Consider the following 15209-nt stretch of genomic DNA (forward strand, 5'->3'; position numbering starts at 1 on the left):
ATGCTGCATGTGTGAGAAGTGTTATGATTTATGGGAGCGAGACATGGGTAATGAACGTAGAGCAGCAACGAAGGTTGGAAAGGGTGGAAATGCGAATGGTTCGACGGATGTGCGGAGTATCGTTGAGAGAGAGGAAGACAAATGATGAATTGCGAAAGATGATGGGAATAGAGCCTGTGATTGATGCTGTGAAGAGGAACAGGTTGAGATGGTTTGGTCATGTGTTGAGGAAGGATGAAAGTGACTGGTTGAGAAGAGTGATGGAAATGAATGTAGAAGGAAGTAGAAGACGGGGAAGACCGAGAAAGACTTGGCTAAAGATGGTGGAAGAAGAAATGCGGGCAAGGGGGTTAACAAGGAGAGATGCAGAAAATAGGGCAAAATGGAGAAGATTGTCATGGGGACCGCAAGGCTAACCCCCGCTCTAGCAGGGAAAATGGCCTTTTAAAATGCATGTTGTTGTTTGTTGTTGAGGTGCAAAGTTTTTCGGTTTTTCCAAGATGATGGCCGAACCACGTAACCTATGACGTCATAATTATCATTAAAAAATTATACAGGTGGAGTTGCACCGATGGCGAAAAATTCCTGTGAATCAGACCAACGGTTGCAGAGAAAATTATATTTATTCTGTGCGGACAAACAGAGAAACAGACAAACAAACAGACAAACGGACTCAAATGCAATACCCTCTCCTCTGGCAAAGGTAATAAATTAATTTTGAGCGCTTTATCGTACAGAAACTTGTGGCCTGTTCCATGTCAAGGCATTGTTGAGCAGGCCAAAACAAAATGGCAGTTTTGAAAGAACAGCCGGCTGACCCCTGTAACAGAATAGCCGGCTGACCAGGATAGTAGGTCGCAATCTTGGCAAGGTTTTTTTTATTTTATGATGTGCACCCCCGAAATTGTCTTCAAAAGGGGTCTTTAAATTTATCCAAATACCAAGTTTTCATTCATGCAATCACTTTGAGTTCCCTTAGTATGCATGCAAAGTTTTGGGCCACTAAGTTTCATGGTTTTGGAGTTATGGAGGAGACACTGACAAACACACACACACACACACACACACACACACACACACACACACACACACACGCTCTTTTATTATTATAGATTATGAACACAGTGAAATTCCTATATGTTCTCATTGATAATAACTTTAAGATGCATGATTCCTGCAGCAGTGACGTTATCTCTGGGTGATACCAATATTTCTATTAGCTCCAGTCTATCAAAATTTGTCTTTTTTATTCTAACTACTCAGCAATGGTTGGCTGTGTATTTACTCAGATCCAACCAAACCCTTCATACCCACCTCTGGCTCCCCTTTTTCCTTGTTTTCTACTTCAGCGTTCATTACCCTACAGTGGTGGCGCACTTTTTGAGGATGGTGCTCCTCAGCGTGTCAATATTGGCACCTCCACCCTCTCCTCCGTCAGCACAGCCAGGTCTGCTAAAAGCCGCAATAGCCATGCAGACCATCTCAGGTGATAAGGTGGTGGGTTGTATTCCTATCCCATTTGTCGTTCTGACCACCTTCACTCCAACCTACTTTCCTTTACCCCTTTGATCTTTTGATCCTCTCATCACCATTGCATGCACTTGCGGCCATCTCTTCATCGTAATTGGTTGGGTGTTGTATAGTACTCTGGATAAAGCTGTACCAGGTTATATGCACTCTTTGGCTTGCGTGTACATTTTTGCTTACTGTTTGCCATATGCAGGGATGACGGTTGCCTGACGCACAATGTGGTGCCACATGTTGGACCAACAGACCTCGATGGTTCTGCCTTCAATAGCCTCAAGGGAAACCCCAATGGTGAGTGAGGCAACCTCATTACTGGCTTGATGTCAGAGAAACACAAATATCAAAGAAACTGAGAAATAAGGGAGATGGTTCTGTTTATATCATATGTGGTAGAGAGATTGGGTAGATGAATGATATATGCTGCAGGAAGTGTGAGAATCTTTATACACTTCTCTATGGCTTATATGGAGGAGTTTGTACTTACAATACGTGCAGGACTTACATGAATTTCTCATAAAAGGACATCTGAAAATTATCGAACAATGAATTGTGCTGAAACTTAAGAAAAAATGGTTACTAAATAGTTTTTTCATGGATGTATTTATTCAACTGACAAGAATCATCATAAGAACAGTGAAAGAGATCATTTAAAGGCTCGATAGCATCCGTTTACTCCTTAGGTTGCAGGACCGTAATCATTCCCACCCCCAGCAGATCAGGACTCGGACACAGATTCGGACCTATCACTGGATGAGGAGCGCAGTCTTTCCCTTGCATCGACCCATTCGTCAGACAGTGATGAAGATGGGCCTTTTCCTCTGGATCCGTGTTGGGACCCACCAGGGTCTAGACGAGAGCCACCCAATCTTCTGCACAGCACACCCAAAGGTGTGGTATGATGCAACCAAAGTGTGGAATGATGCAACTAACCTGGGTGGTTATTAAACAAGTTGAGTAAGTTTTGGGAACTCAGAATTCTAATTTATGTTGATTGTTATCCTGACCTCGACCCGTGTCCCCAGGAGCAGAATATGAACTTGGCCATGTAAAGCCATACTGGCCGGGCGAGTTTACGACAACGGCCAGTGATAGTGAAGGCCGTGCGTCAGCAGATAGACTGCAGGTTGAGACCAGGGTCAACATCGAGCATAATCGAGAGGCGGCGGGAAGCCGGGAAGATGTGACACCAACTGGAGGAGTCCGTCTCAATGGCGATGACCTCTCCACAAGGGAAATGGGCAGCACATGCCAGCCGCCGGTCACACAGGGGGAGATACGGAAAGGTGCACCAGATCACTGTATTTTGGATTGTGTGGAACTTGTGGGTGGGACAATCAAGAAGTTTTATTAAAAGTTTATTCTACAAATGTTCTACAAGGCATTTAATATGGAATACAGACAATATCGATAAAGTGTGAGAAATGTTGTATCGTGCAGATAAGCACCGACTATTGCACAACAAAACTTTTGTCAGTAATTTTGTGGCTTTACATTATTTTTATATATCGATTTATAAATGATCCATGAATGTACATGCATAGTCTGGCCATTTTATGAAGATTTCTACCCTATTAAGTTGGACTGCTGTGTGCCCACATTTTAGCCTTAATATTTGTAACGTGACAGCACAAGGTGCAGGAAAATGTCTCGATAAATAGTAATCAAAATGAATGAATAATATTTTGATGCAAGACCTTACCTCCCACCATTCGCCAACAGGAATCCTGAAAAACAGGATCCCATATCCGCCGACCATTCCAGAGGGCGATGAAGCGAGGAGTTCCTTGAATCAGCTTAGCAGAGAGACATCTGGGATAAAACCCCCAGGAAGCGCATCTCGTGCTCCGTCTGCAGGTTCAAGCGAAGGCAGTCGAACAGGCACCGGGCGCTCCTCCAAGTTTTCCAGTCGCAGCAACTCCCGTGAGAGACGCAATGGCATAAGTCTGATTCCCCTGGCGCTTACGTCTCCCGCTCACGAAGATTCATCCGATTCTGAGTGAGCATTACAAACACGCAACCGTTTCTTTGCATGTCTTAACCTCTCCTTGCTTTGCTTATTCTCTGCCTCATCATGCAACGCCATCCAATGCTCTACATCATGCTCTGCCTCTTTATGTGGAAGATGCTTAGCTTAGCGCTCCATTCTGCCTCAAGCTCATGCGTACGGTTGTACATAGAATACTTGCAGGACAAGGAAATATTCTGAACAGAGTGCTTATTTGTGGCCTTTTTTCCATGCACACAACATACACTTCATAGTATCGACATTTGTTCTTGGCATATGCTTTGTATTTTGAAAATGGGTTATAAAGATAAGAGGCATACATTGAATGTCTCACGTTGCAACACTTCCTCTCTCCATCATCACAAGAGATATGAGCAGAATGTAGAGACTATATACGTCTTAATTTGCAGCACTTGAGTAAAGTAAATGTTTCAATAACTGTTCATTATGGCAAGCGTGTTTGCTGTGAATGGAGTAGCCTTACTCTGAGTGGAAATAATAATAGTAATGATAAAAAAGAAGAAGAAGCTCTATAATGGCAGGAAAAAGTATAATTAAAAAAATATTCTGCAGCAATATCAGTTGCTCATCGTTAAGCACCAAAAGCTTGGGGATCAGCATGAAATCTACTGTACCTCAACACTAAGATAAACTTAACTGAGCAATTGTACACAACATTCTTCATTACTCGGCTGAAAGCAATACTCCTTACAATAGAGGTGAAGATTGCACACTGACAACTAAAGCCCGCCGCATGCCAGCCGATGTTCATCGATGAGACGCAATAAGACTGTCGGCAACGAATCTTGTACAAGCCCGTTTTGTCATAGAAAAACACATACACATGACTGTCGGTGACACTATTGTCAAAAAACAAAATGGCAACGAAGAATTAAATCCAGGGAAAGGATGAGAAGGGTGAAAGCTCTGAGCATTGCTGCTTTTAAACAAACTAGTGCTAGTACGTCACCAATGGCATGCCAGGAGAAAGAAATGGGGCTGTGGGTAAAGCCCTGTGTGGAGAGAAGGCTTGCTAGTGGAACTTACAGAAAAAGATAAGGGAACTCATTTATGTTTACTAATAAATACCCATTCCCTCTGGGAACGTGCTGGTGCATTAAGCTCGTATTCACGCTTATTCTTCTTCAACCCGCAAAGACAGGCTTTTAAAACAGGCGTTCTTATGATTAAATGGACACAACATAAATAGATTATTAGCTTTCCAACAGTAGCATTTTTGTATTATTCTACGACATCAGGAACAACGTATACTGCAAACACTCTTTAATGAGCTAGTGGAGCATCTCATTATGTGGATAGCAAGGAGTAACATGATATTTAGGGGTCACAATAACTATGCATTTTTGGCCCACAGGTAAAGTAGTACTGCAATTTAAACAAACATTCACTCAAACTACAAACACACATACACACAAACTTGAAGATTTCTGAAAAGGTACTTATGAAGACTCAAACAAAAGAACACAACAAGGAGGTGGATTGGATCCAAAATTTAGAAAAGAAAAAAGCAACACCAAAAGGAAATGCCCCAAGCGATATTTGATGAGGAAAAAAAAAACTTGTAAAAATGCAAAAGTTTATAAGCTCTCGCCCAGATGGAATTCCAAACTTCTGGCTAAAGCAAAAAGATGCTCTCCACAATCACTACGCTCGGGATTCATAAAACTTATCGAAGATGAAAAGGTAATTGATGAGTGGCTCACAGAAGGTAACACCTTCCTCATCCCAAAATCTGAAGAAACCCAACTACCTCATCACAAGTACAGACCAATAACCTAACAACATAAAACTTCTAATGGGAATCGTCAGGGAAATTATGTACCACCACCTAACACAACAAAGAGCCCAAGAGGCAGAACAGAAGGGATGCAAGATGCTTGAGAACAAAGGATGGCCTACTACTAAACAAGGCCATACTCGAAAACTGTAAAATGAGAAGAACCAAATTGTCCACAGCATGGATAGACTACGAAAAGCTTTTGGTAGTGTCCCACATTCATGGATGATAAAATGCAGGCAGGTGTGCAAGATCAACCCCCAAATAATCAAACTGATTGAGAAAGCAATGGAACACTGAAATACAGTAACACATTGATATTACAGCATTCGGAAGGAAATATTGAAATACCAGGAGTGAAGATGCGATGCCGGATTTTCCATGGAATCAGCCTTCCCATCGCCCCCTCCCCCCCTCCTCTTCCCCTCCCCCTCTTGTTTAGTCTGGCCCTGGACCCACTGAGCAACCTCATTAATGACCCAGGACATCAATCCACCCTAACTTCCAATAAAATAAAGTCCAAAGAAACAGGAAAGGTGACACATCTACTGCACATGGATGATTTCAAACGTTTCGCACCAAACAATGAAAAATTGGTAGAACAACTGAAATTAGTGAAACGGTACTTCGATCACATTCAAATGGAAGAGGCCTAGATAAGTGTGCCAAGTGCACATTCATACAAGGTAAACCAATAAAAACGGACAACATAAAATTGACCAACATACAACAATACAGAATCTAGACAATGAAGCATCATACAAATACCTCAAAGTGGAGGATGGCCACCAAATATGACACAAAACAATCGCCAAAGAATACCTACGTATAACGAGGTTGATCCTGAAAACATACCTCTCCCCAAGAAACAAAATCAAAGGCATAAACCAACTCAGCACCAGTAGTACACTACAAATGTGGAATATTAAACTGGCTACAAGTGGAAATCAACAAACTATATATCAAAACAAGGAAGCTCCTTACTATCCACTAAATGTTCTACAAAAATGAATGCATCCTGAGAATTTATCTGCTGAGATGAGAAGGAGGTAGCGGCCTGATGGAGCTCAACCAAGTGCACAGTGACAACTGTAGGATTGGCTGAGTATGTGAAAAGTTCAACAGACATCCAAATCAAATTGTGAGCAAACACAAAGACAGCAAACCAGAAAAGGTATCCCTAACCCACCTCGCAAAAAAATCCCAAATACAGGTGTGAATAGAAGATGTCGTGCATTAAACAGGAACAGCAATAAATACAACCCCAACAATTGCAAAAAAGACAAAATAAATATATAAAACAAAATATCACCAACTATACACTGACAACTGGGAGAATTGTAAAAGAGTAGGGAAATATAAAAATGAGTTGAATGGATTTGGCATAGACAAAAAAGGGAAAGAAGAGGTCAGCTCAACTGGGATGGAGAACGAATCATAATAAAGGCCCAAGACCAAGGACACTATACCAATTGCTTTAATAAAATGGCCGTACTGAGTCAATTGGACAGGTGTAGGTTCGGCAAGGTAGAAACAGAAAGCAGGAGTCACCTCCTAATGAGATGTAAAAAAAAACTCATGTTAGAACAGCTGTACACACAAGGGCACAACAAGGTATGTAGAGTCATCCACCAGCATATCTGCAGAAATTTCAATATCCCAGTTCCAGAAAACTCATGGAAACATGAACCTTAAAGGGCCACAAACAAAACAAAACAAAAATTTGGTTTAATTAATAGATATGGCTTCACTTAATCTTTTTTTTTTTTATAATAAATATCTTGGAAGCAATGTATTAATGTTTTGGACTTTTATGCTCGATTGACCCCACACTCCCAAAAAATGGCGATTTGATTACCCACATGACCGGCGACATCATCTTAAGTATAGTTTTGCTGCGGGTAGTTTTTATCATGATTTTGACTATCAGAGGATTCTTGTTCAGAAAAATCTTTGTCAAATTAATTTGCTGACGAGTCTCAAGCGAGTTGTGCGGTCATTATCTGTTGCGTGCTGAGAAAACCTTGCCTTTGATTATTATGTCAGGCAGATGACGTCATGACCATCGGGATTTTTAGGGGTACCCAACGGGTTTGCTTTTTCAACTGTAACACCTCAAAAAATTATGAGAATAAAAAACAGCGTTCAGTTATTTCTTTATTATGTAAAAATCAATATAATCACATCAAAAAAAGCGTTACGCCTAGGTCCCCCATCGGGGAAGTGATGTGAGTTGACAAAGTGGAAGACGCAGAAAACATGCGATGATATATTTCGCTCACAAGGTTCAGACATACATGGAGGCGGCCATCTTGGATTTTGACGTGCCGACCCAATTTTCAATAGCGTTCTTCCTTATGCCTAGATACACCCACACACCAGATTAGAAGTTGGTACTTCGCTTATTTTCCAAGATATTTCGCTCACAAGGTTCAGACATATATATGGTGGCGGCCATCTTGGAGTTTGACGTGGCGACCCAATTTTCAATAGCGTTCTTCCTTATGCCTAGATACACCCAAACACCAGATTAGAAGTTGGTACTTCGCTTATTTTTCAAGATGTTTCGCTCACAAGGTTCAGACATATATATGGTGGCGGCCATCTTGGATTTTGACGTCGCGACCCAATTTTCAATGGCGTTCTTCCTTATGCCGAGATACACCCACACACCAAATTAGAAGTTGGTACTTCGCTTATTTTTCAAGATATTCATCTCACAAGGTTCAGACATACATGGCGGCGGCCATCTTGGATTTTGACGTGGCGACCCAATTTTAAACAGCGTTCTTGCTTGTGCCTAGATACACCCACACACCAGATTAGAAGTTGGTACGTCGCGTATTTTTCGAGATATTTCGCTCACAAGGTTCAGACACATATATGGTGGCGGCCATCTTGGAGTTTGACGTGGCGACCCAATTTTCAATAGCGTTCTTCCTTATGCCGAGATACACCCACACACCAAATTAGAAGTTGGTACTTCACGTATTTTTCAAGATATTCATCTCACAAGGTTCAGACATACATGGCATCAGACACATGGCGGCGGCCATCTTGGATTTTGACGTGGGTTGCACCCACACACCAAATTCGAATGCGACCCTTCGCTTACGCACGCACGCACGCAAACACGCCCGCACGCAAACACGCACGCCCGCACGCACACACGCACGCACGGACACACGGACGGAGGGGAAAGCCATAGTCCCCCTTTCGCTACGCTGTGCGACGGGGGACAACAAAATTCTGTCTGTGGACCTTTAAGCGCTAATTGAAAACAAAGACATAATGTTTATTATGTACGACCTGATGATCCCATCGATCGTGAACATAGAAAACAAAGCATTGCGACCAGATATAGTACTTCGATACGAAAAAGAAAATGATGGCATTGCTAATCGAGGTATCAATACCCAGTAAGTTTGCCCTAAAAACACAGAAATCAAGAAAATGACCAAATACTAAGATCTCAAAAATGAAGTAAAAATATACTGGAAGCTGAACAGTGCCGAAATTGTGCCAGTGATAATTGGAGCAACGGTAATGAAAAAGAAGAACTTTATGGATATATCTTTAAAAACGTCCATGGGAATATTGCTTCAAATGAACTACAATTGGAAGCTGTCTGGGGCTCGGTGACAATCCTGCAAAGAGCCCTCAGAACATAACTTTGAGAACAAGAAAACTTCACTTCTTAGTCCATGAATCGTGAGCCCTTATCAAAATGGAGGTGGATACTTCGAGCTCGCAGGGATGCTGACACCTGCATATGGAGATAACAATCAACGACACACACACACACACACACACACACACACACACACACACACACACACACACACACACACACACACACACACACACACACACACACACACACACACACTAAATTGTAATGTACCAATTTTTTAACACAATGTACCCAGAATGGCACTATATTATTGTTTCTGATTGTTTGCTAAGTACTTAAGGAAACACATGTCAGGCTCAGGCTACTACATTGAACTTTCATACTTTTTTTGGCTTCAAAGTTCACATAAGCTACAACTATTCTCTTATGCCGCAGATGATGTCTCACTATGGCCAGAAATGACTGAAAGCTGAAGTTTAATCAGTCAATACATTTCGCTGCGTCGATGATCAACATACACCGCCACACACTACACGTCGATCTGCACGACTCTGACCCCGGCAACTCGTCGTAAAACAGGACAATTTCAATAAATAAACCCCCGGTTGAGGGGGCATGTAGCATTGGGATTATCATGTATGTGCAACTCATGAATCTCTGCAGCTGTTGAGGAACCCAGTAAGGGTTTGAAACAGCAAAGGGCTTAAGATGTGTAGCTTTTCTTGGTTGCTTTATGCAGCTTTCTTTGGCTGGAAGAGAATGGGAGTTAATTCATTGAAATCTCAGCCACCTGGGGTAAATTATTAAGTGAGAGCTGATTGGTTGTTCCCTCAAATTACGGGTGAGACATGTGATTGAGTCTTGTTATTTATGGTAACTGCTAATTGCATATTGCATGTTGTACATGCTTGTGAGCCTCGGTTCTGTCTACGCTGTCGCAGTTGACTTTGCCAACAAGTGATGAAACCGGTCCGATGACTGAGGGGGAGTGTAGCATTTGAATTCCCATGCATGTGCTACTTGTGAATGTCTTCAGCTGTAGAGGAACCCGAGTAAGTTTTGAAACAGCAAAGGTTATATATGACAAGACCCAATCGCATCTCTCACCCGTAATTGGAGGGAACAATCAATCACCTCTCGCAATCAATTACCCCAGGTGGCTGGGATTTCAATGAATCAACCTCCATGCTCTTCCAGCCAAAGAAAGCTGCATAAAGCAACCAAAAAAAATCTACACAAGGTAAACCCCTTGCTGTTTCACACCTTACCCAGGTTCCTCTACAGCTGTGGACATTCACAAATAGCACATAGATGCATGAAAATCCAAATGTTACATGCCCCTATCAGCTGCCAGCCATATATATACATATACATGTTCAGGTTCAAACGTCCACCATACAAACTTTAAACTCGAGGATTTGTTTTGCCAGCACTGGTCATTGGTGGATGTTAAATATCAAATTTTGTCTTTCGCAAAAAGTAGGCAAGTTATTGCCAGCACCCTGAATGAAATGAATGAATCTCTGCCACCTTCAGTCATCAAACGACAGGCATGTGCATGGGCCAAAAATTCTCCCTCGCTGACCCACAAGGTGGAGATAAATTTGTTAGTCGTAGTAGTAGTCTCATGAATTAACAAAATGATATATCAAACAAAGTGGGAAGTTTGTATGATAAATTTAATCAATTTGGATGGGTGTTGCAAAACAAGTGAACAATCACAGTTGGCAGTCAATTGGATTTTCAGTCGATCATTCAGATCTACAACCACACTTTTTGGCTCCCACAGTGGCAGCAACGAGACTTCCATCTGAATGCGCTTCATGCTTTCATCCAGCCTGTGCCACCCCTGCCTACCATCTCCCTGCCCCTGGAAACCATCACCAGGCCCACACGTCGCATAACACATGCTTCCAGGTCACATTGGATGGACCTCCCACAGCATCTGGTTGGAATTACTTGAGAATCGAGCCGAGACGTGGCAGAGGGGAAAAACAGGCTCGGTTGGATACGATCTACCTAGCAAAGAGCGTATTACAGTACTTTGCCCATGAGAGGGTAGAGAGTGCCAAACTAGCTTGAACGTGCGACGCGTGGGTGCTGCATCTGTGTGCAGAGTGCCAAGACCAAGTGGTGCAGCACAATCGTTGAAAGGGAGCTGACGACAGATGCCTCTTTTGATGGTGAAGGCACGGCATTCGGAGCCTGTTCCCCAAGAATGAGGTCTGCCTCACCTGCCTCGCTCTTCCACAGACCTGCACACTTGGAATGGCGCACAAGCTGTCCTTTTTTGCCGGATGTTTTATTTTCTTTTTTAATGAGTGCAGGTGGGTTACAAATGAACTTATATTCTCTCTGTTGCACCGATTGGACCTCAGCCTCGATTCAGAGGCAGCAGGGAACACATTGTATGATACCGCTGGGAAAAGTAAGAAAATTGCCACCTTTTCATCTACGGCCTATCAAACTTTCCTGGCTATTGTCTTATATGGATGCGACCTTTTTATACGGGGTAAAAGTTGTATTTGTAGATAATTTATATAATCTTCTTTTCTTATGCTCAGAAACATTATTTGTACATGGTCTCATTTTGTACCGATTTACGTTTCAATAACGCTGTCCCGCGTTGGTCGGGCCAACAGCTTTGTCCTCGGTGAGAATTTCTAAAGAACTAATTTAAACTGCGCACACTAAGACTTGAATGTTGCTACGAGCAAACTTTTTGTTAAATAAACCAACCGCTTTCGTTTTACGTTGACTACTGAGTTTTATAGCCGTATCTGCTCGGTGGTGTTTCAGGTGAATTTTTTGTAACAAATTGGCTTCAAACCAGGCCAGAAATTGCAAGCATTGCTTGTGGATGAGATCACAGGGTACAAGGTGGGGAAGCTCAACTGTGATTGGCTAATTCAGCAAGTCACATGCCGAGTAATTTGTTGTTTTTTTGAGCCCAAATCTTCATACATCATTACTCTGCTTAAACTTTCAGGTTGTACTGCTTGGTTGTTGCACGCAGGAGGTAGGTGTCGATGTTTATAAACATGTTCTCACATTTTTAGATTTTTTTCATTTTTTTGGAAAACATTTGGCAGTTTGTCTCTTGGAGTTAAGGCCTGCTTTCTCCATTCATGTATTTATTGTTGTGTAGAATAGGGTGGGTCCCCTGTGAACTAATAAAATAACACAAAAAATAAAGTTTGGTCAAGTTTCATTCCATGTTTGTTTTGTGTTGTATTATATACAAATAATTCAATTTTAAATACACGGTCATGATTTTGGTGACGTGGGACTGTCTTGCTGCTTATGGAGAACATTTCATGAACAGATGAGCACCTCTGCTATTTAATTGGTCACTTATAGCCAGCTACAAAACAGACCGTTCCACCTCCAGACCAGGCCAGATGAAGCAGGCAGAACAAATCCTTCCCTCTGCAGGTCATTAGTTAGCCTGTTGGGTTTTTATTGGCAATTCAATTGGAACATGCTCATTTCCCCAAGACCGGCTCAGTCATCGGACGCTAACTAACTAAGGAACTTGTGCCGAGAGCAAAGGAATCAACTCAGGAACTTTCCCGACGTTATATGTTAGTATGACATATATGACGTGCTTCACATGACTGCTAACAATCAGCATTCCACAAAAGGTTACCCAGATCACATTGGATGGAGAGTATGGAAACGACTATTGGGATATTTGTATGAGTTGTAAGTAATATGAATCCTTTGCAATGCTTTTGCAAAGCCAAGTCATATATGCCTCAAGTCATATTTGAATTAACAACCAGTGGGACCAATTGCAGCAATCACTACTCGAGCTGCAAAACAATATCTCAAGTCGTATTCAAAACAAAAATAACTTAAACATTTGTTTACACGGAGGTAATTCAATGTCGTTTTACTTTATATTAGTATAAAGGTGAAATTTTTTAAAACATCCAATGAAACTTGTAAACACAAAATTGCCTTGCTGCCAAGTGAAGCAAAATATCTTTGTTCCTCTGTGAGCTTCAACTTTGTGTTGAAAAACATGTTCATAATATATCTGGATCAAGTGGAGCCAAAATATACAACTTAGCGCTTCCCTGCTCTTGAATACGAAATCATGACTGAAATCAAGCAAAATGCGGCACTTCCTGCCTTATGGAGAACATTTCATAAAACAATTTCATACATGTAAATATATAATATATATATATTAATTCTCAGTATACTGGATCAGGGAGGTTTTTTGTTAACTAGATATTAAGTTAAACTTTTAGGAATACATTTTATGTCGATATCCCCAAAGTGGTACTAAATAAAGAAAAAAACAAAATAATAAAATTTTGAATATCCCCATCTCAGGTATACTAGGCTAGCAAGATGGCCTATCAGTGGGATACAAAACGTAAACTGTTCAGTTTGGCAGAGGTATGTGCTCTACTCTACCGAGTGTCATTTAATTACCCCATGTAGGCAAAGCGAAAAGCAGAGTTAAGCAATTAATTCAGGTCTGTCCGTCCATCTGTCTTATCAGTTTCAGATCATCAGTCTATGATCGAAGAACAACTTATTTAAATATGTTATATTTTGAACACAAATAGGAAGACAAGTTTGCTGTTTTTTTCTTTTTGTATACTAAGTTGAGGCTCGTATAAGAGCTAACACGTAGAACATGTAACAAAGGAAGCAGGAGACAAGAGGGGGAGAGAGAGGGAAGCACAACAACAGTCGGGAACAGGGACATCAGGAGATCTGTGGAAGAGAGAGGGCTCGGGCAGGGTACACGGGCTAAATAAGATGGACACTACAAGGACTTTCAGGAAAGAAAACAGGAAATTTAAAAGAGGTGGGTTTGGGGTGGATTAACGGGGTTAGAAAAGATCAAGTTTTTGGATGGGGTAAGATATGAGATGGCAGTGAACAGCTGTTTTGAAGACCTAAAGTTTAACCAGACTTTGTCTCTGAATTCTTCCCGATCACACATGCTCAGAGAGGAGTGAGATAATGTTTTTACTTGTTTCTTTCCTAGCAGTCAAACAAAATTGAAAATCATTCCAACCAGGAAACTTACTGTTTTTAAGGACGTTATAAAGGATCCAAACAGCATGAAGAACTAATATAACGTGTTAGATAGGGCGATGTAAAAGACACTGGGTAAAATGGCGGTAAAACCAGGAATTTATTTATTTATACGCCTTTTAACCTCTATAAACCTTTATTTTAATTGAATTATATACTTGAACACTGTAGAACACAAATTGCCTTCATAATACTTCCAAGAACCTCCAAATTTGCAGTTATGTACTTGGATGTGTTCTATAGGGTGGTGTATATAATAACAGCTGTCAAGCACAACTCCTGGGAAATGGGTGTGGTACGCGAGTGGGTGCAGTATCAGAGTGAAGAAGAGGCCGCCGATATGGCTCTGCACAATGCCGATTGACACTGCGTTCTATGGCGATCAATAAAGTTACTATCTCCTAACTTGTGACTCGTCGTATTACAGTGTATAAGGGTGTTGTATGCATAACGTCCAGATGCTTTTTAACAATCTTAAAAATCATTATTTTATTTAAATCGATGTGCAGTACAAGTACTGTATATACCTGAACACTGCATGGGGTATCATGTTCTATGAACTCTTTAGTTCTCACTGAGATGGTTTGTTCGAGTTTAATCTTTTGATGGGCAAATCCATCAGTTTTGAGTGGAAAGCCAATAGTAGCGTAACTATTTGCCAAAGATCCAGGTGTTGCTTCGAGTCGTGCAGCAGGTGGAATTTCATCCCTCAGATGTGGATGACACTTCTCACTCCAGGGTTTCAATTTTGAGAAACATTTGTGGAACATTTCATTTGTGGAGAGACATTAGTGTGTAGTTTAAGGAGTGTTTCAGCTCTTCTGACCCTTTAACCTATTCTTCCCTGAAAACTCTTCTATTTCATGGAGATTTTTTATTACCCACATGTGCTGTAGTTATCTACCATATAAAACACAGTCAGTTTGTGTATTTGCACAGTAAGATGTCTGTCCCACTTCATAATGGTAGGTTTTAAAGGCCAATCTTTTAACATGAATGTGTGTTCACTACAGTCTATTTTTGAGAATAAAACAAACTCGAAAAACATTTTCCATAAAAGAGATATTATGTCTCTTCTCTTGGAATTGTAGACAGTGGCTTGCAAACCGTGCCTCAAGTGCGGTGTACAGAAGCGTTTTAACAATAAATACTGTAAAAGGCACAAGGAGGTGAAATTCGCTGCA

At 41.3% G+C, this 15209-nt stretch overlaps 1 protein-coding gene across 12 annotated transcripts in view; it reads left to right on the forward strand.

Moving 5' to 3' along the window:
* Window positions 1-12178, forward strand: part of LOC137439601 (cadherin EGF LAG seven-pass G-type receptor 2) — a 460955-nt gene extending 448777 nt beyond the window's left edge. For 3 of the 12 annotated variants that reach the window (XM_068135516.2, XM_068135533.2, XM_068135542.2), the window contains exons 30-35: window positions 1350-1486; window positions 1724-1818; window positions 2239-2415; window positions 2550-2810; window positions 3247-3523; window positions 11081-12178. In XM_068135516.2, coding sequence (XP_067991617.2) covers window positions 1350-1486; window positions 1724-1818; window positions 2239-2415; window positions 2550-2810; window positions 3247-3523; window positions 11081-11126 — 993 coding nt within the window. In that variant the 3' untranslated portion in view covers window positions 11127-12178. Of the gene's footprint in view, window positions 1-1349; window positions 1498-1723; window positions 1824-2238; window positions 2416-2549; window positions 2811-3246; window positions 3524-9399 lie in introns of those variants that run through there. The other 9 variants (XM_068135567.2, XM_068135551.2, XM_078768347.1 and 6 more) reach the window with 9 other exon arrangements.
* The last annotated feature ends 3031 nt before the right edge of the window (window positions 12179-15209 follow it).

The sequence above is a fragment of the Myxine glutinosa genome, chromosome 1, assembly GCF_964187855.1.
Source record: "Myxine glutinosa chromosome 1, kmMyxGlut1.1, whole genome shotgun sequence".
NCBI lineage: Eukaryota > Metazoa > Chordata > Myxini > Myxiniformes > Myxinidae > Myxine > Myxine glutinosa.